Below are 20561 nucleotides of genomic sequence, written 5' to 3'. Positions count from 1 at the left end.
AGAATACCACATCTATTGATATTTCTGTTGAATAAATTATTGAAAAAACTAATTCTAGTTGTGCTTTTGTTAAAGTATATCAACTTTATTAATAGGCGCTGTTTCAAAGAGGATCCAATGTTTGCTTGTCCAAATATGTCAAAAAAGCATTTATTTTTTCACATGACTGTATACACACACACAAACACAGACTCTCTTACCCTGCTCTTCTCAGTGGGAGGCACAGACAGGAGGGTACTGCTGTCCACCTCACCCATCAGCAGCTCAGATACACTACACAGAGGGAAAGAGAGATGGATAGAGAGCTCGTACTCTTTGAATCATGGTGAGTTAATGTACATCATAAGCATCGAGGAAGCTTGCTATCCACACTGGATCCTGTATTTATCTACAGTTTGACTGTAGTCAAAGTGTGTGACTTTAAGGGTGTAAAACATGAGGATGGTGTCTGAGGGAAACACCAAAGTGCCATCAGTTCAGTAAAGAGTAAATATTCAATGTCGTGCTGTTATACAAAAATAAATCAACAACAAATCTTTGAAGCAGACCACCCTGAAGTTGATTATTTTCCTATAACAGCACGCCCCCATGTGTTTTTTTATATTCCTCTAACACCACAGCAAGTTGTTACTGCTAACATTTTTTTTTTATTCAACAACATGCACTTTTAACCATTTATAGTTACATTTAATGTTGTGGAACACCCTCGAGACAAGTTAGTTCCTGCTATCACTTACGTTATAACAGCTATAAACAGCTGTTCCTTCACCATCCTGTCTTTTTTCTCTCTTAAAATAGCTAAATAGATATAATATAGATAAAATATATACATAAATAGCAAGACATTTTAAAAAATAAAAACAATAAAAACACACACACAACAATTGTATATTATTAGCCTTAGATTATATGCTGGGACCCTGTAAATGAATTGTTACCATAGAGACGATAACGTATTAAAACAAGTGCGTTAAAATATACACTTGTGCCCTGAATTACAGAGCGGCTTTTATAGAAAATGAATCCACACCTCTTTACCAATCAGATTTGAGAATTCAACAGCACAGTGGTATAAAAGATTTGTCCGTGAGTTGGCACTAACACACCCCTAAAGCAACCCCCGTCACACACAATACATCCTCCTACACAACCGTGAGTCAAGCAAACCCCTCAACAGCTCAACCGTTTCGTTATAAACGCCTACAATCAGGAAAGAACACTTTTGGAAGCACATGGTTGACAGCTGACTCGAGTTGGTCTCGGGGACAGGTCGTACCCAGCGTTGCGATGCAGACTCTATCTGAAAAAGGGAAGTGTTTACGTGGAAATAAACGAGCACATGATGTAGCTCAGACGCGAATGCACTCACTTGCTGCTGAAGGCGACTGCGATGGTCTCGATGGCTTTTTCAAAGTCCTTCTTCTGTGCCTCATTTCTGCCTTCGTAACTGAAGCCTGCACACAGGACAAGTGAAACAATGCTGTGCGGTGTGTGTGTGAAGTTGAATGGCGTATGAGACAATACCGTGAAGCTTGTCAACCATCTCAAACTTACTTCTGCTTGCTGTTTGACAATATAACAAACAAAAGCTACTGCTACCAAACAGTAACATTCCAATAAAAAAAAAAGAAAAAAAAAAAAGAAGTGCTTTACCGTCACGGTAAAAGTATTTGCCCCCTCCCTTACAATAGAAGATAATTTCACTTCAGAGCAGGCGATTAGGTGAGAAGGTCCATTTAGGAATCAAGCTTTATACATGCAAAAATTCACTCAGGTTGGACAAAACCAGGAATAAGGGCTTCTCTCAGATTTCCCGAGTAATGATTTGCTTCTCAATGGAAAGTATTTTAGATTAAAGGTGGATCATTTGCATCTTTTTTTGATTATACACATTCTGTTACCAGATTATTAAGTACACCAACCATTTTGTTAGCATACAGTTACCAACTGTAGCCCATCTGCTGCTACGTACAGTTTAAAAAGAGGAACAATCATCTGATATCTGAATAATATCTTTAACGTGGGATGCAGCTCATAGCTGAAATGTTAGCTAATGACTTACTGACTTTTAGTCGAGGTCGCAAACATCATGTACTACGTTAGAGAGACGATAGCGATCATATATCGCTTTCCTTAGTGCGTATTATTGCACTAGATATCTAGCACGCCATACATTATTACATTACGTTAGCTACCACTTTATAGCCTGGTCAGTTTGGAAGTTCATGAGCCACACACACTGTGCTTTGTAAACCGCGGTACGCAGTAGTAGTGTATACTGACTGAGGTTCTGTAGTGTTAAGGAATCCGTTATAAACGTAGCCTACCTACAAAACTCAGTAAAAAGGCTGAGTCTCAGAAGTTTCAAGTACATTCGAGTCTCTAGTCGTAAAAAGTTCAAGTTAAAAGTCATTAAAATAGGGACTTGTGTTTATATGGTGGGTTAACAATCACAAAATGGCTGCCAAGTGTAGCTACAAGGTAGCTTCACCTAATAAACTGGGAAACACCACGTGCTTCTCTTCACGCTCATAGTCTGGGGAGGTGGAGCTAGATAGCGAGTGGAAATAGGACTACACAAACATGCCATCAGTAAACGACACTTGATGCTTTTTTATCCTCCCACAGTCACAGAACCAAATCGACTAAATCAGTGGGAGGGGAACGCTGAGGCCTACTTTCAATATGATCGAAACTGAAAATGTTGTTGTTTATCATCAGTATCCAAGAAAGACGTGGTGAAGAAATAAAAAAATCTTAATAAACCCAAGGCAGGTGTTCAGTAATATATCAGGTTAAGTGTGTTACATTAGTTTTATTTGTAATATTTATGGTTTGGATGACATCACTGAGATCATATTGAAAGCATGGGATGTGGTGTATAAGGAATAAAACACAACACATACATTATATATATATATATATATATATATATATATATATATATATATATATATATATATATATATATATATATATATATATATATATTCAGCACTGGGGTAGAAAGTGCTTTTATAAAAAAGATGCATAGAGTCGATTGTGTAAAAAGTATTGCATGCTTAACTGAACACATTTCAGTCGTGGTATCTTCACCACAGCTCAATAAGGGCTCTTTATACCTTCCTAAACGCTTTATAAACCTGAAGCTTTGGGGGCCTTCCACAAGCTTCTAGGAGTGGTTAATGAGTGTGTTAGAAGTGTTTCCTGAACAAGGTGGAGATCAATACCCAGACTGTTACAGTTGTGGTTTGTACGCTCTAAAAACAGCTGTCGGATGAAAAGACAGCCGTTGCCATGGCATAGGATGTATGTATGAGAGGAAGTTTCATCCACCCATCTCTCTGCACTTGCTTACTTTCACTCGATCACATCGCTGTGGTAGAACATGTCTGGGGCTGACGCACTTCAGAAATACAGTTACCTAGAAAAGGCTGGAGGTCCAGATTCGAATTACGTCAGCTTTATAATAGAATTTAGTGAAATGCACATAAGAGACGTGGAAATCACTATACTGGTGATACGGAAAAATAACCGAGTCATGATTTTTAGGCTTTTTGGTATTTCAGCAGCACTGACCTTTGACCTGAGAGATGAGCCGGCCAGCAGCGGTGAGTGTTTCCACGGTGTTGAGTAAAGGATAGGTGCTGATCACCTGCCGCAGGATGCGCAACACCTCCCCCAAATGCTCATGTGCTACCGCCCTCCGAGACTCCTTATCTACAGAGAGAGAGAGAAATGCATAAGTTTATTTATCAGAGTAAACAGATCACACAATTTTCCACACACAAGACGTAGTGATCCGATGTAGCGTCTTTGGTTTTGCACCACGATGCTAATGGATGGTTCCTGAGCTGCTAATAGTATTTGATGGCAGCGCCTTGTCAAGAGGGGGCTGGCTTAAAACGAGCTGCAAAACTGTACTCAAATGTCACACGCCAGCTCGGATACACTAAATGTCAACGCCCCCAAATTTAGGGACAAAGGAAGTCAAACGATACAATGGCAGGCGAGAGCAAGTAACCAATCGGTGACATCTCCCTCTCCTGAGACTGACAAGCGTCCAGTATTCTGAGGAACACTAAGAGGAAAATTTAGGACTGATGGGGGTTTCAGCTTTTTTTTTTTTCCCTGAAATATTTACATTTGTTCTGTAATTTGGTAGGAAGCTGCGTGATGGTCATCTGATTAATTGTGGAATTTATATCATTAACCAGCTGCAAAGTTGTTATTATCTAGTGGATAACTAGCTGTGCTTTGTTCTGTACATTTGTACTTCAAACCCACCCTCTGTATGTATATGTCATCTACTGATCTGTCTTCTAGTAACAGTTTTGTTCTTTACATTGTATTTTAGCTGAGTTATACTGAACTTATATTATAGCTACCTAACTATTTTTTAAAGTAAAGTGCTTCCGTTTAAAAAAATATCATTTATTTTCCATACTGCTAATCCTAGACAGGTTTGTGGTGGAGTCTGGAGCCTGGGCACAAGGCAGGGGACACCCTGGACGGGGTGCCAACCCATCGCACACGCAGTCACACGCTATGGTCAATGTGGAACTGCAAAACAGCCTACAGTGCATGTCTTCAGACTGGGGGCGGAAACTGGAGTACCCGAAGAAAACCCCCGTGGTCATCTGCCAATCACCTTCCAGTTCTCCCTAGTGCTACCACAGCCACCAACTGGGGAGGGTGAAGGTTAACACGTGCGTCCTCTGAAACACGTGAAAGCAAACAACCAAATCTTTTTCAAACTGCTGCTCATGCTGGATCACAGGGCAGTGGAACACACACACACACACACACACACACACACTTATTCTAGTATATAAACATCTAACGACTCCACCTGGCACAAATATGCGCAAACACAGGAAACACACGATAAAGTCTCCGGTAAGCACGTAGATCTTTAGACTGCGTTGCCGGGTACGTGCATGAGGAAGCAGTGTAAAAACTGGCCTCTCTCCCTCCGCGTCTGCCTTTTCGCACGAATCTTCAGCATGTGGTTTACACAACTATATTTAACCTACAGCACACCCATAGCCTTTGACACAAACACTCAAAGGCAAGAGTTAGGATTTTTGGTAGATGATAATTATGATGGTTGTTAAAGTCAACAAACTTCTAAGTGACTCCATGAATACGGCAGGCCCAACATCTGTAGTCAGCAGTCAAGAACAAAGGAAATCCTGACATTACTTCACACGAATAAAGCAGTGTTATGAAAGTGTAGAGTTCAGCTCGGGCTACTGAAATCTCATCCTCTCCTGGGAGACAAAGGAAGTTGTTCTGTTTCACAGCAAGGTCTTTGTGCTGTTCGCTTTAATCACAAAAATGCATCTTTCATGTGGGGGCATCTGGAAAAATGCAAAGCAAACTACATTACAAAGCATGCTACATTACGTTTAAACAATCGCTCGTCTGATCCGCTTCAATCGAGCAAAAGAGCTTCTTTTACTTCTTCTTTGAGCACAAAACTAAAGACGCAGACGTCAGACAACAGACTCTGACCTGAAAAACTGGTGACAACAGACAATTAACTATGACCTGAAAAAGTGGTGACTGAAACATGTGTACAGGTACTAAGACAGATGTGTGCACTGTAACATCCGACTTCTCTCGACTCCAAAAGCCCACAGTATCTGCTCCATCTCCTCATCTTTTCCACAGCGATGCCGATCTGTGTTAAAAGGGAACGTCCCCTATAGTCCACTCGTCGCACACACTGCACACACGTCACTGGACGCTCCGGAGTCTCTGAGTCACGGAGTCTGACCTCAAGTAACTTCTTAAAGCGCTACATTATGTGTAGTTTGTGTAGACAAAGCACACACAGAGAACATGAAGATCCCTGACCACAAGATCCTGCGCCAGTCATCACAATGTTCTGGTTAAGAAACAAACATCCAAACAGCAATGTATTACCACAAAACAGACATTTTCATAAAGTATGACATGATACTGAGAACTGCTGTGTGTTTCTGCAATCTGCCTCCACATCTCCACATCATTAATCACATTAATCCACATCTGCCTTTGATATTAATCCACATCTGCTTGTGATATTAAACCACATCTGCCTTTGATATTAATCCACATCTGCCTCTGGTGTTTATCCACATCTGCCTTTGATATTTATCCACATCTGCCTCTGATATTAAACCACATCTGCCTTTGATATTTATCCACATCTGCCTCTGATATTTATCCACATCTGCCTCTGATATTTATTCACATCAGATATTAATCCACATCTGCCCCTGATATTAATCTACATCTGCCTCTGATGTTTATCCACATCTGCCTCTGATATTAATCCACATCTGCCTCTGGTGTTTATCCAAATCTGCCTTTGATATTAATCCACATCTGCCTCTGATATTAAACCACATCTGCCTCTGATATTTATCCACATCTGCCTCTGATATTTATCCACATCTGCCTCTGATATTTATCCACATCTGCCTCTGATATTTATCCACATCAGATATTAATCCACATCTGCCTCTGATATTTATCCACATCTGCCTCTGATATTTATCCACATCTGTAACTGATATTAATCCACACCTGTATCTGATATTAATCCACACCTGTATCTGATATTAATCCACATCTGCCTTCAATATTAGCATGCCTCTGATCTTAATCTACAGCTCTTTATCGGCTTCTGATATTAATCTGCCTGAAATAATCTAAACTAATCTGAAATTAATCCACATCTGCCCCTGATATTAATCTATATTTGCCCCTGAATTAATCTACATCTGCCCCTGATATTTATCTACATCTGCCTCTGATATTGATCTAAATCTGCCTCTGACATTTATCTACATCTGCCTCTGATATTTATCAACATCTGCCTCTGATATTAATCTGCCTCCTATATGAATCTACATCTGCCTCTGATATTAATCTGCCCCTGAAATGAATCTAAATCTGCCTTTGACATTAACCTACATCTGCCTGTTATGAATCTGCCTCTGATATTAACCTAAATTTGCCTTTGATATTAATCTGCATGTCTCCAGTATTAATCTGCCTCTCATATTAACCAGCATCTTTCTTTTTCTCTATGACTATCTTTCTTTCTTTCACTGAGTGAATCTTTCTTTCCAGCTTTCTCTTATATACCTTTTTCATACTTGTCTTGGAATGAGTTTTTTCTCTTTCTTTACCACCCCCCATGCATGCGCGCACACACACACACACACAAACACGCACGCCACACATAAGAGACGTGGGTGTATGTGAGAATAGCAGCAGATGAAAACAATGGCAGACTTTATCTGTCTAACAAAGAGTCAGTGAATGATCACACTCTCTGTGTACTTCTTCATTTTTCACTTAATGGCTTCTCTCTGTCAGCCACACTTGTACACACACAGCTAATCTGTGGGATGTGATTTTTTCTTTTTTTCCCCATGCATTGTAGATACACAAGTCTACTTTTATAAAGTGAAAGGAAATTTCCATTTGCAGCATTCAGCAGAAGTTCATATCCAGTGTGACCTACAGAAGTGCAGTGAATTTCCTGTTGCAACTGTCAGTGAGATTAGAGCTTATCTCTCCGGACCTCAGGAAAACCCTCCCACGTCCCACTTTAATGCTGAAGGCTCTCAACCCCTCAGGTGCACTTAACCTACATAAGTCGGTTTTGTGTTTAATAAAGTTTCTTTCAGATTTCATACAATTAAATCTAGATTTATTAGCTTTCTTTATGAAAATGAGCAAATTATTGAATATGTATTTAAAGACACATGCAGTAAGTGGTATTCCGAGCTTAAACACATGGAATCACTTTATATGTGAATGTTTTAATTTAACACATTATTGCTTCAGTTAGAAAATGTATCTTAAGAAGTGAAACTATTTCTGCAAAACAGCCATGTCAAAACTATTGGCACCCCTAGTCAATATCTGGTGAAACAGCACTTTTGCAGGAAGATTTTATCTTCCTGTGACTATGTCTGTTCATGTGAATGTCTTTTCTTTCCTTCCATTCCTGTCAATGAATAATTCTTTCTTTCTGTTACTGACTGTCTTTCTTTCATTTCTTTTTTTCTGTCACTGACTTCCAGAATTTCTTTTCTTTCCTAGTAACTGTCTTTAATTTTTTAATTGTTTCTTTCTTTCTTTCTTTGTCACTGACTTCTTTCTTTCTTTCATTGTCAGTAACTTTCTTTCTTTCATTGTCAGTAACTTTTCCTTTCTTTCGTTGTCAGTAACTTTTTCCTTCTTTTGTTGTCAGTAACTTTTTCTTTCTTTCTTTCATTGTCAGTTACTTTCTATCGTTCACTGTCTAACTTTGTCTTTCTTTCTTTCGTTGTCAGTAACTTTCTTCTTTCGATATTTTTGACTGCATTTCATTTCTTTTCTTGTCACTTATTTTCATTTTTTCCTTTCTTTCCTAGTAACTCACGTTCTTTCTTTCTCTGTCACTGTCATGGATATGCTGGAACTAGCCTCATTAGCTACTGCTAGACACATGATCACGTCACATGACTGGTTACACCTGATTCACAGTTTGAGTAATGAGCACAGGTATTTAAGTCACTGTTTGTACAGCACTCTTTTTCTTGCGTTGGCGTTCTTTGTGCGTTATGCTTCCAGGGCGAATGTATGTTGTTTCATGATTATGTGGCTTAACTTTGTGACATAAGTTGATAGTTTATGATTGGTGTTTTGTTTTGGTCTTTATTAAACTAAAATCTGCACCTGCATCCAACTCGCCTCCTGTTTCCTCAAAGTCACCGATTTCCTTCATCCCTTCCTTCTTTTTTCTTTTGTTTTCTTTCTTTCTTTCTTTCTTTCTTTCTCTCTCCTTTCTTGTCACTTCTTTCTTTCTGTCACTTTTTCCTCTTTCTTTCTTTCTTCCTTCCTTCCTTCATAACTGACTGTCTTTCTTTCTTTGCCACTGATTTTCATTCTTTCTTTTCTTTCCTAGAAACTGACTGTCTTTATTTTCTTTCTTTCTTTCTTTCTTTCTTTCTTTCTTTCTTTGTCAGTGACTTATTTTCTTCCTTTTTTCTTTCTTTACATCTTTTTCATTGTTTAGGGACGTTATCTTTTTAAAAGATATATCTACAGTAAAGTCTTAACCAGGTCTGAGGCAATAATATCCTCCAATAAGTCAGAAATCTCCACAGAGCCCACTCGCCCCAAAACATCAATGCTCCACCTCCACTGTGGGAGGCTTCTCCTTCAGTCCATTTTTTTCCTTCTTCCTTCTTTTAACAACATGACATATTGATAGTACTCATAGCCAGTAAGGTTTTGGCCTCTTCTGACCACAACACATGATTCTGATTGCTGTAATGAGGCTTTGGTGGGATTTTCCCATGAAAGACTTGTTAGTGCAACAACAGCAGAGTGTTTGAGGAGATGATGATGATGATTAATATCATCACCTCAGAAACCCACAATACTGTGCAATACTGAAACGGTGAAATTTACCATGATGCTACATTCCCAGGACAAACAGTATTCATTGGTTTAACCCAATTCCTCCAATTCGCTGTCAGTTTTCATTCACCTTCATAAGTGTCTCTAGGTTTCAGTCACTCTTTGATAGTTTGGTGAGGTTAGAGGGGGACCTACACGGGGCATTTGACTAGTAAAGTCCCACATGATGATACCATGCCTCTGTCTCTATGGCCTGTAATGTAAACAGGAAGCAGCGTTGGTGAAAACAGCAGTGCTTAAAGGAAGTGCGTCAGGTCTGACGGCCCGATAACTGAATGCTGTTCAGACTTTAAAACGAAACTCGCTCCCTTTTTTTTTTTTTTTTTGGGAATTCCAGATAATTCAGGAAAAATTACAGACGAAAAGGGTGAAGACAATGAGTTATATTTCCTTAATGTGCTCCATCAGTGCTGGGAAGTAGCTGCCTTATAAACCTTACAAAGCACTACTCTGTGTTACCATCCTACTTAAGATCACTTTAAAAGTCATTAAAGTACCAAAGGATCTTTTTACAGGAATTGTATACATATTGCTTATATTATTACTCTAAAGACACTCCTCAGCTTCAGAGAGCAGGTAGTCCTGCATAGCAGACGTGTGTAATCTCGAGCAACAAGTCACAACAAAAACATTTGACGCACCATTCCTTTCCTTCCTCTTTATCACCGGGGAAACGGAGAGAAAAAAATAAAAAGCTACATCTGAAAGCAGATATGGCCTTTTTTCAAAAGAATTACGGCAGAGTTGAGGGTTAATATGTTTTACAGCAACTGCCTGAACTTGTGTGTTTGTATAGGCTTGTGACTTCTAGCACCAGAATGTTGCCTAGTTCATATCAAAATTATTATTTTTTAAAAAGCATCTAGACTTGACATTCTAGCCAGTCCATTTCAAAGAACTGTTCTCATTGATCAAAAAAAGAATGGTTTACAATCGGTACGTTTTATTCACGAACACATCATGCCAGCCTGTTTTCTGATCTTTTAAAGCTTCTTACTTCACTGTCACACTGTATGAGATGATCTGGGCTGAATTCTACAGCAGGCTGTGTGATAACATGTTGACCAGTCAGACTACGCAGTGAAGATCCTCTAATCATGGACCTTTGATTAAAAGAAAAAATTCTGCTTACTTTATCAAAGAGTACGATCCGGGCTCAGGCAGAATAAACAGAAACAATCCCTCGGTATAACAGTAGCACCGTTCTGCCTAGAGAAACGCTTTTAAAAGCAAAGGGAAGTTTGGAGGAGTTTGTAGCTGGGTAATACAACCCCTTCTGAAACTACTGGAACAGCAAGGCCAAATCAATTGTTTTTGCTATGCAAAAAAAAAAAGACAATTGTGTTTGAGAGCAAAAGATGAATGTGAGATGATGGATCAGAATTTCAGCTTTCTTTTCCTCATATTTACATCTAGACGTGTTAAACAACTTACAACATGGCAGCTTTCGTTTGAACCCATCCAATTTTTTTTCCAAGTCATCAAAAAATATTGGAACATGTGACTGATAAGTGTTTTTTGGTGCCCAGGTGTGTCCTGTTAGATTGATTGTTTAAAGAATGAATAGCTCTGAACATCTACTCTTGGTTTTAGACTTCAGTTTCACCTGTGAAGTCTGCATTTGTTATTAAAAAAAAGGACAAGCAAACATGAAGAACAGAGAGCTGTCTATGGGAGAAAAGCAAGCCAATTTGAAGCTGAAAAACGAAGAAAAATCAATCAAGCACCGCACAAACATTGGGCATAGCCAATACAACAATTTGGAATGTCTTGAAAAAGAAAGAAACCATTGGTGTACTGAGATAGACACTGAATGGGTCGGCCAAGGAAAACAACAACAGCTGATGACGAACATTGTGAGAGCTGTGAAGAAAAACTCAAAAACAACAGTCAGTGACATTACCAATAACCTCCACAGGGCAGGGGTGAAGGTATCACAATCCACCATTCAAAGAAGACTTCGAGAGCAGAAATATAGAGGCCAAAACACAAGATGAAAACCACTCATCAGCAGTAAAAATCGGAAAGCCAGATTGGAATTCACAAAGAAATACAGAGACGAGCCACAAGAGATTAACCACTACCAAAGTGATGAAAAGGCCAAAGTGTGGAGAAAGAAAGGATCTGCTCATGATCCAAAACATACAAGCTCATCTGTGGAGGTAGTGTCATGGCTTGGGCTTGGATGGCTGCTTCTGGAACAGACTCACTAATCTTTATCGATGATGTATCTCATGATGGTAGCAGCAGAATGAATTCAGAACTTTTCGGGAACATTTTGTCTGACAATTTACAGAGAAATGCATCCAAATTAATCGGATGGAAATTATTCATGCAGCAAGACAACGATCCAAAACACACCGCCAACTCGACAAAGGACTTAACCAGAGGGAAAAAATGTAAGGTTTTAGACTGTCCAAGTCAATCAACAGACCCTCACCCGACTGAGCATGTGTTTCACCTCCTGAAGAGAGAAATCCCCCGAAATGCATCCAAAAAGCATCACAAAAGAAGAGACCAACAATTCGGTGATGTCAGTGAGTCACAGGCTTGATGCAGTTACTGCAAGCAAGGGATAATCAACCAAATATAAGTGTAATTTACTTTCATTTACTTCAAGACTCATCTGCTCCTATACATTTTAGGGATGGGCATTTTGTTCAATTTGTCTACTTGAGTACTCAGTAGAACTACATTGTTGTCCATGTTCAAATACTGTATGTAACACGGACGTCTTTTGCTTCTGCTATGCATCTTCTTGTTTCAGTGTCGCACTTGTTCAATATTACAGGCTGTTATAATGTTTGTAACAAAAAAAAAAGTACCAAAAAAATCCTAGCATAATAAAAATACAAGCATCATATCTACCTTTTTCCTGAACGCAGAAGTCTCACCAGGCTCACACCGGACGCTTGTTTTACATTTCCGGTCTCTGGTGTTTACGGTCAAATTAGCGTATGTTCCTTGCTGATAACGCGGCGTTAAAACTTGTGAAAATGGCTAAAAGATGCATATGGCTCCATAGTGCCAACGCTTTATAGTGTCGCGATGACCGTTATTTGACAGTGCCTCACCCGTCAAAGTTCAGTGACTGGGTAGATGATATGCTGGGTAGAAGCTACTATTATCTACTTCGGTTTCTCTGAAGGCGTTGATGGCGAGGAATGCCGAAATTACAAAAGCACACAAGCGTATAATTACCTGCCCAAATAAAAGAAGGCCAGGTTTTGTACAGGGAACATGGCAACTTTTTTTTTTTTTCGAAAGCAGAGAGTTAGAGCTCGGTCAGAAAGTTAGCAGCTTGAGTAACTAGATTGGTTACCGGTGGGCGTTCATATCCTAGATACAGCTCTGGATCGGGGTGAAGTTCGGAGGGCTTTTTGTCCACAAAATGATAAGAGCACACACAAACCTACTTTTGGAGGGGTATTTTAACTTCAAGGTTGCAAGCCGTGCTCGTTTCCTCTCGTCAATATTTGGCAAGAATGAATGCAAGACACGCACGTTCTTTTCAGGTTTGCTGGTGCTCAAAACAAGTATTTTCCAGGAATTTCTCAAGTTTATTTTATAAAAGGAATTGATAAAGTTTACAACTCGACCCGGAGTTCATTTTTATCCTTACTAACGCTCAAAAAGTTTCTGTTGAAGTGATTCAGTCGCTCTCTTTAGCCAGTTTTAATAAGGGTTCCTATAGAGACCGGAACAGAAAAACAGTACAACCAAAATTTGAATTTTTAACAATCGATCATTGAGGTCTCATTAGGGTAATCGAGTACTCATGCCCATCCCTCATACATAAGGTTCAATGTTTTGTGTTGTTTAACACATATAGATGTAAATACCAGGATATAAAATCTGAAGTCCTGATCTCTCGTCTCATATCCATCTTTTGTTTTCAAACCCAAATGTCTTTGGTGTATAGCACAAACAAATCGATTGGCCTTGCCGCTCCAATAGTTTCGGAGGGGACTGTACATGGAACGTCTATTCTTTAAATTACATTTGTGGTAATAATGTTTTTTCCCCTATCCGTTAGCATTCGTGGTAGATTTGCAACTCACTCTCAGACGTGTAGGGAAAAATATATGTGATATTTTTTATTTAAATGATCACTTGTTCAAACGTAAGCATTTCACAAGTTTCGGGTTTTGAGTAAACCCAATGCCATCCTCTTATCGGTGGATTTTAGACGAGTGTCATGGCAACGTTCGCTATGAGACTTTAGTTAAAAAATAAAATAAAATAAAATATCCTGACACTTTCCAAATTACAGAACTTTGTCGGTGGCCATCTTTGGTTGTGATGGCACAAAATCTGGCACACACCGATCCCCACTCTCTTTTGTCTGCGAGGGCAAAACCAGGCCGTAAATCCGGCTTACAACTTGCCTTGTATTTTTGATATATTTACATTGTTTATAACATACATTTCATTCATATGCAGCCTTCATTACAGAGCCTCTGTGGGTGTTATTGTTACTGTTGCATTCGCTGAATGAGAACTTCTCTTGACATGAATGCAAAATGATATTAACCTTGTTGGAGAAATAGAGCTTCACAACACTGAATTAGTTTTCAGTGGCTGATAAAACACGATATTTCCTGGTGTGCTAAACAGACAGACGCGTTTCTATCTATTTACAGTCTCTGCGTATGTATACAGTAATCCAACTACACCTTTCTTCCAGGAAGAAACAAAATCAGAATTTAAACCCAAGAGCCCACCTTCGTACAGCACCACATCCTTGAGCTTCTCTACAGCCTCTGCGAAGCGTGCCACGTCCCTCAGTAAAGGCGGGATGTCCTCTACGTCGATGGCGGTCCCCTCGGTGCTCTCAAAACACTTCCCTTGGTTCCTGTTGAAGCCCCAGGCTCCGGCGGTCTGAAATGGAAACCCTGCAGCGCTGGCATGGCGGCTAAGTCCTGTAGAGCGCTTCAGGTTGGCAGTGGGTGATGCCATGAGCTTACTGTGGATGATGGAGGGAGTGCCGGGACATGAGGACAGAACCACCAAATCCGGCACTGCCAGCGAGGACACACCATCGATAGTGTCTCTCTGAGGCTGCTCCTGAAGAACCGAGAGCTGGATTTACACATTGGGGAGAGAGGAAAAAAACGGACAGAGAGAGAGAGAGAGGGAGAGAGAGAGAATAAATGGGATGAGATGGAATAATGGATTAAAAGAACAAGATGGATGGAGTATTATCTTGTGTTGTCTCGTCATTATCTCCACTTTTAAAAAATGGAAAGAGAATGGACAGAAAGAAACGGGGCAGTGGTTACAAGAACAAGATGGACGGATTCGATTAAAGAATGAAAAGAATGGCATGCGCTTTGTAATGAATATCGAATGAATGATGATCAGGATGAAATGACGAGCAAATACATGAAGCAAATATTAAAAGTCTAAAAACCACTCAAACCATACAGTACCTTCCATACTCTCTCAGACTGAAATACGGGTCGTATTTAACGTGCCTACTTTAACTTTCTTCCATAGAACAGGTTTCCTCGTCTGATACCACAGCATCTACATTACTACTAAATATCTCCGAGTGCTGATATAATAAAAACCTTTCACCAGTTCACTAGAAATAGCCATTAATATTGTTATAGAACACTAAAAGCGTCGAGACTTTTTTTTTTTTTTTTTTTTGAAGTTTTTGAGACTTCTGCAGTAAATACAGGAGTGGGTTAAAAAAAAATGCAGCCCAGAGCAATGCAGTGTGAAGTATTATTGTCGAAAAATTATTATTATTGTCGAAAACTTCTCTTCCTGCATTGTCTGGAATCAAAAATTGAAAAAGGAACACCTGACAAGGCTTGTTATGAAACATTACCCTGGTGTAAAGAGACGAGGAGGTGGGCATGCGTGGATTTGTTTGGGGTGCATATGGATTAATATGAATAAATATGGATTATGAATAAATACGGATTTCTTAAACACAGTACAAGTATAGGCATGTCTCTGTGACTTGGTGTTGTGACAGGGTGTGTTTGTCTTTGGAGAAGTTACCGAAGCTGACACTGGAGACTCCTTCCATAAATGTTAAACAGCAGTCTACTTACAGAAAGCTTTGCTGTATCGGTGATCATATTCAGGCTGTTACTATAGAAACCATCACGATAATATATTAAAACAAAGCGTATCGATATAAACCTGTGATTCCCAACGCTGTTGTATTCTCGATTCTGACTGGTCAGAAGGTATTCATGTGTTTTCATGCTCTATAACAGATCTGAGACAAGGAGTCGCAAAGACTTTGGCTATATTTAAATAAAATTTGCGAATTTTTTTTGGAGATGTTTTTATTTGGGGCACTGGTTGGCCACACACCGCCGTAATCTTATGGTCGCGCTCAATCATGCTACGAGCCTGCTCGGACTCCCTCGAAAACCAATGATTGTTGAGTTGGCCGAAGCATTTGTGACCACTCCAGAAGAAATCGGGAAACTCGAGAGACAACGGCAGACCTTTCCCTACGTCCGTTGGCAAAAACGTGGCCAGTACAGAGAACTCGTGGACTGAAGTAAATTTGTACAGATACGCAGCAGGTGAGAATCCCTTTAAAGAACGATATAACCCAGCTGTGACAAGGTTTGACACTACGATACAGTAACGCAGATGTGGAGAGAGTCCTCAGTCAGTTAAACATTGTAAAATAAATGTTTAAGATATGGACTTTTGGCTTGTGGCAAAACCTGTTGGAATGACAGTCTTCCATGTGATGTAACTGAGAAAGCTGGGACAATGGCATCATATGAGGAGAAAGATGATCCCAATGAAGAACAGCTTGGCCTGTTTTAGATAAGGTTTTACTTTACGCATTTACTTTTTAACTATATACAGACATGCTATATGAGTAGGAATTTTTTAATTTTATTTTATTTAGAATATACACATATGCAGACCTCCATGTACGTTCTTTTCATATTTGGCGACTTTTTGTGAAAATTGGAGACTTTTCAGGGTGGTATGGAGATTTTCAGAGGGAGGAGTTTGGCAACACTGGAGACCATGGCTTAAAATGATTGCTCTTCATGCTCTACATGATTTTCCAGGTGATTTCTGGAAAGTAAGAAATGTAAAAGCTCGACTGTTGCAACTTTAACATACTTATGCGTGCTGTTAGTTTCTTCACCTGTATGTAGTCTGTAGTGCTGTGAGAACCAATGAGAATCCAGCATTCTGGAGCTGCATGATTCTGATTGGTTTAGAGCTCATGCGCAAACTATAGGCTTCGCGTTGAAAATAAATAAAATAAATAAATAAATAAATATATTCTAAACTGTTCATTTGGTGTTTGTTGTGTTTGAAGCGAAAAAAAAACACCCCAAAGCTAATAACTAAATAAATAAATAAAAATTTGTAAGAGTTATGTGTTAATAGTAAACCTAAAAAAACAGCTATGTTTAGCAGCTCAAGCTAATGACAGTTATGTGAATGTGACGTTAGATGTGTTTCAAACATACTTGCTATTCAAATCTTGTTTAGTGAAATATATATACCCAATATTATTATAATTTATTATTATTATTATTATTATTATATAAATAATATTGGGTGAGTGAGAGAAGAGAAGGAGAGGAAGCTGCTGAAGTGATCTTACCGTAGTGCAGTGAGCTCCAGGATTTCCTGACTGAGACTTCTTTGAAACCGAAGGCGTTTTAGTCAACTCCTTTCTCTTCCGAGAAAACATTTCCAAATAAAACTTTTACCGTTTTAATGAAACAAACAAGGTGTAATGTGTTTGACTATACACATATCCACAAACCCACAAACAAACAAACAAAAAACAACGGCGTTTCTCTGGTAGCCTACTTCAGTCGCGCGCCGTTGACAGTTGCGCGTGCATGTCGCAAGTCTCGCGAGTCGTTTTCCGGGGGGGGGGGGGGGGCTGAAAGTCTGCCCTCATCTACTACTTCCTTCATGTATACATCTCTCTCTCTCTCTCTCTCTCTCTCTCTCTCACTCACACACTCTCTCTCTCTCTCTCTCTCTCTCTCTCTCTCTCTCTCTGTCTCTCTCTCTCTCTGTCTCTCTTTCACACACACACTCTCTCACACACACACTCTCTCTGTGTCTCTCTCTCTCACACACTCTCTCTCTCTCTCTCTCTCACACACTCTCTCTCTCTCTCTCTCTCACATTCAATTAAACTCAAACAGTTCAAACTTTTGGCATGACCGCCAGTAAAGAAATTCTAATGGTTTTAATGGAAACTATAATGGTCCTTGTGGGTCTCTACTGGTAATGTGTTGGGTTCTGTTGGTGGCATGTTTATGTCTAGTGGAAACCAATACAAAGCATTAATTCCTATTAGAATATGGCCCAAAACATACTACATTTATTAATGGTTTTAATGGAATTTGTAGTGGAAACCATTAAAATTTCTGGATTTTTAAAATTAAATTTCTACATTTTTTGGATTTATCCTTTATACATTGCCTTCATTTTGTCCAAGGGGTATGCAAACTTCTGCACTCAACTCTAAGTCATCTGCATTTGATAGTAATTCTACTTCAATGGCATTCGCCTCATCATCAATAGGGCTGTTTAGAGGACAAATTAATAACAGTATTGACATCTGAATGAGGACAAAAATCAAGATTGTAAAGTATCCATACTGTTGAGGTCATAAGTTTACACACTCCTTGATGAATCTGCAAAATGTTAAAAATATTATTTTTAAATAAGAGGGATCATAAAAAATGCATTTAAATTTTTTCTTAATTTAGTACTGCCCCGAATAAGCTATTTCACATAACAGGGGGGTATAAACTTTTGAAAAGGATGACCAGTGTAAATGATTTTATTTAAAGATCTTTTTTCTTCCATTTAATACCACCTTTCAGAAGCTACATAAAACATAAAATTTCCCAGAAGACAAATTCATAACGATTTTTATAACGATCATCCTGTTCAAAAGTTTACACCCCCCTGGCTCTTAATATATCGTATTGCCTTCTTGAGCATCAGTGAATGTTTGCACCTTTTGTAATAGTCGTGTACGAGTCCCTCAGTTGTCCTCAGTGTGAAAAGATGGATCTCAACATCATATAGTCACTGTTGGAAAGGGGTCAAAGATGCAGAAGATGCAGGAAAAGCAAAGAATGTACAGGGTTTTTTTTTCTTTCTGAAGAACAGTGGGCAGTTTAACTGATCAGGACAAACAAGAGACTCATGAACATCTATCACACAACATAAAAACAGTCGCTGATCATCCAGGTAACGACACATGGGATTAAGAATCCAGTGTGTGTAAACTTTTGAACCGGTTCATTTGTGTAAATTCAGTTATTTTTGTGTCTTGTGGACTATATGTAAACATCTGTTATGTGAAATCGCTTCTTTAGGGCAGGACTAAATAAAAAACGCACGTGAATCGAAAAGGGCTTCGGCTGAATGTGTGTTGTGATGACGTCACATGACACGTCTCGGCCCAAATCTGCGGCAAATCTCTGGTGACCTTTTAAAAACAAATCACAAGCTCCTCAGAATATTGCGGCGTCAGCTTGATTTTGCGTTCATTCCTTTGATTGCAAAAATCCTAGAAGGACTGAATATCCTCCTCTGAGGTCAGATACTATAAAACATGACAGGGTAACGTGACTTACCCGGTAAGTCTCAAATTTTTTCTCATATTTTCCAACACTAACCCTTTTTAATTGCTCAAGGAAAGACACTTTTTAAAATCCGTTTATATTTACGCACGTACCTGTAACGTTGCAGCCCAGACACGTCAACAGATAAAAAGACAAACAGATACGGGGTAGTCGAGACATGATTTCAACAAACTCTTTAAACTTTTATTTTGTTTGTTAACAAAATTAATATTGCAGTACAATATATTCCTTCTGTTATGTTGTAGAAAACGTTCAGAATGAATCAAAAGGCACAGTTGTTTACAATATTTACATTTCCAACTAAAATCATAAATATTCAGATAAAATACAGAAGCCCAAGGTAAAAGTGCTTAAAATAAAATTTTTACTGGAAATAATAATAATAATAATAATACATACAATCAGTAGCACTTTTAATAAATGTTTTGTATTTTTATTATGAAAGTGTTCGTTTTGTGATTTCTTCTTTTATACAGAATATAAAAGTCTGGGTAGAGAAAGAGTATAAAGAAATCGGACGAGTTTCTGAGCAATAACAGAGCAGTCTCATCTCTTACACAGTGGGCGAATATATCTCAAGACTAGAGACATGTTGGGGGGGGAAAACGTCAAGGAACCATTTACAATAACGCACAGTAAACAGGACAGTGATGGCAAAAAATGACGGCGGAAACTGACTGTCCAATCAGTGGAGGAGCTTCTTTTTTTTTTTTTTTTTTGGATGGGATTACGAATCAATCAATATCAGGGATATCGGAAAGCCGTTTCATAATCTGATCGATTTTTCTTTTCTGAAATATTGAAAAGCCTAAATCTATGAACTACAGTAGTCAGAAATGCAGCACAGTGTTTCACTGCCGTGCATTGCTTAAAAAGATTCCCTAACTTTTCCTGAGATTACGCGAGACCATGCTGGAGACTTTGGTGTGACTGGGATCAATGACTAAAACCCAATAATAAAAAAATAAAATAAAGATAAATTTGTACATCTGTAATCACTTACTGCGAAAGACGACCGAGATGTAAATGACACAGCGATGTTGGACAGGGTGCAAGGCAGTGCAGTAGATTTGGTGGCGAGTTAAAGAGAAGCGTCGACGTTTCCGTAAATAGAGAATACATGAAGAAAGGAAGAGAAGACCCGAACAAGACGTTTAAAAAAGTGTTAAACTACTCAAGATTATAACCAGGACTAACCACCACTAAAAATGTCCCATGGATATAAATAACAATAATTATAGTCATTATAACAAGAATACAAACATCAAGAACAACAGCAACGACACCAAAGACAACAAATTGCTTCCGTTCCACCTATACAAGAATATCTTGACCTCATAAGAAACGTATCCTTAGTAATCTTTTCTTTTTTTCCTCTTTCTTTTTTGAAATATAATAGTCTTCTGATAGATTTGAAAAATATTTCAAACAAAGGAGAGCCCAACAAGAATCCTAATCAAGTTT

At 38.8% G+C, this 20561-nt stretch overlaps 1 protein-coding gene across 2 annotated transcripts in view; it reads right to left on the bottom strand.

Annotated features, from left to right (window-relative positions):
• Positions 1-17343, bottom strand: part of arhgap45a (Rho GTPase activating protein 45a) — a 33197-nt gene extending 15854 nt beyond the window's left edge. Inside the window, exons 1-5 of one of the 2 annotated variants that reach the window (XM_053651789.1) lie at positions 17081-17343; positions 14196-14538; positions 3580-3720; positions 1370-1454; positions 201-273 (exon numbers count right to left, since the gene is read on the bottom strand). In XM_053651789.1, the coding sequence (XP_053507764.1) occupies positions 201-273; positions 1370-1454; positions 3580-3720; positions 14196-14538; positions 17081-17170 (732 nt within the window). In that variant the 5' untranslated portion in view covers positions 17171-17343. Of the gene's footprint in view, positions 1-200; positions 274-1369; positions 1455-3579; positions 3721-14195; positions 14554-17080 lie in introns of both variants that reach the window. The other variant, XM_053651790.1, reaches the window with a different exon arrangement.
• Positions 17344-20561: the final 3218 nt, after the last annotated feature.

The sequence above is a fragment of the Ictalurus furcatus genome, chromosome 20, assembly GCF_023375685.1.
Source record: "Ictalurus furcatus strain D&B chromosome 20, Billie_1.0, whole genome shotgun sequence".
Taxonomy (NCBI): Eukaryota; Metazoa; Chordata; class Actinopteri; order Siluriformes; family Ictaluridae; genus Ictalurus; species Ictalurus furcatus.
Note: the sequence above shows the minus strand (reverse complement) of the source record. Positions and strands in the feature narration are given on the sequence as shown.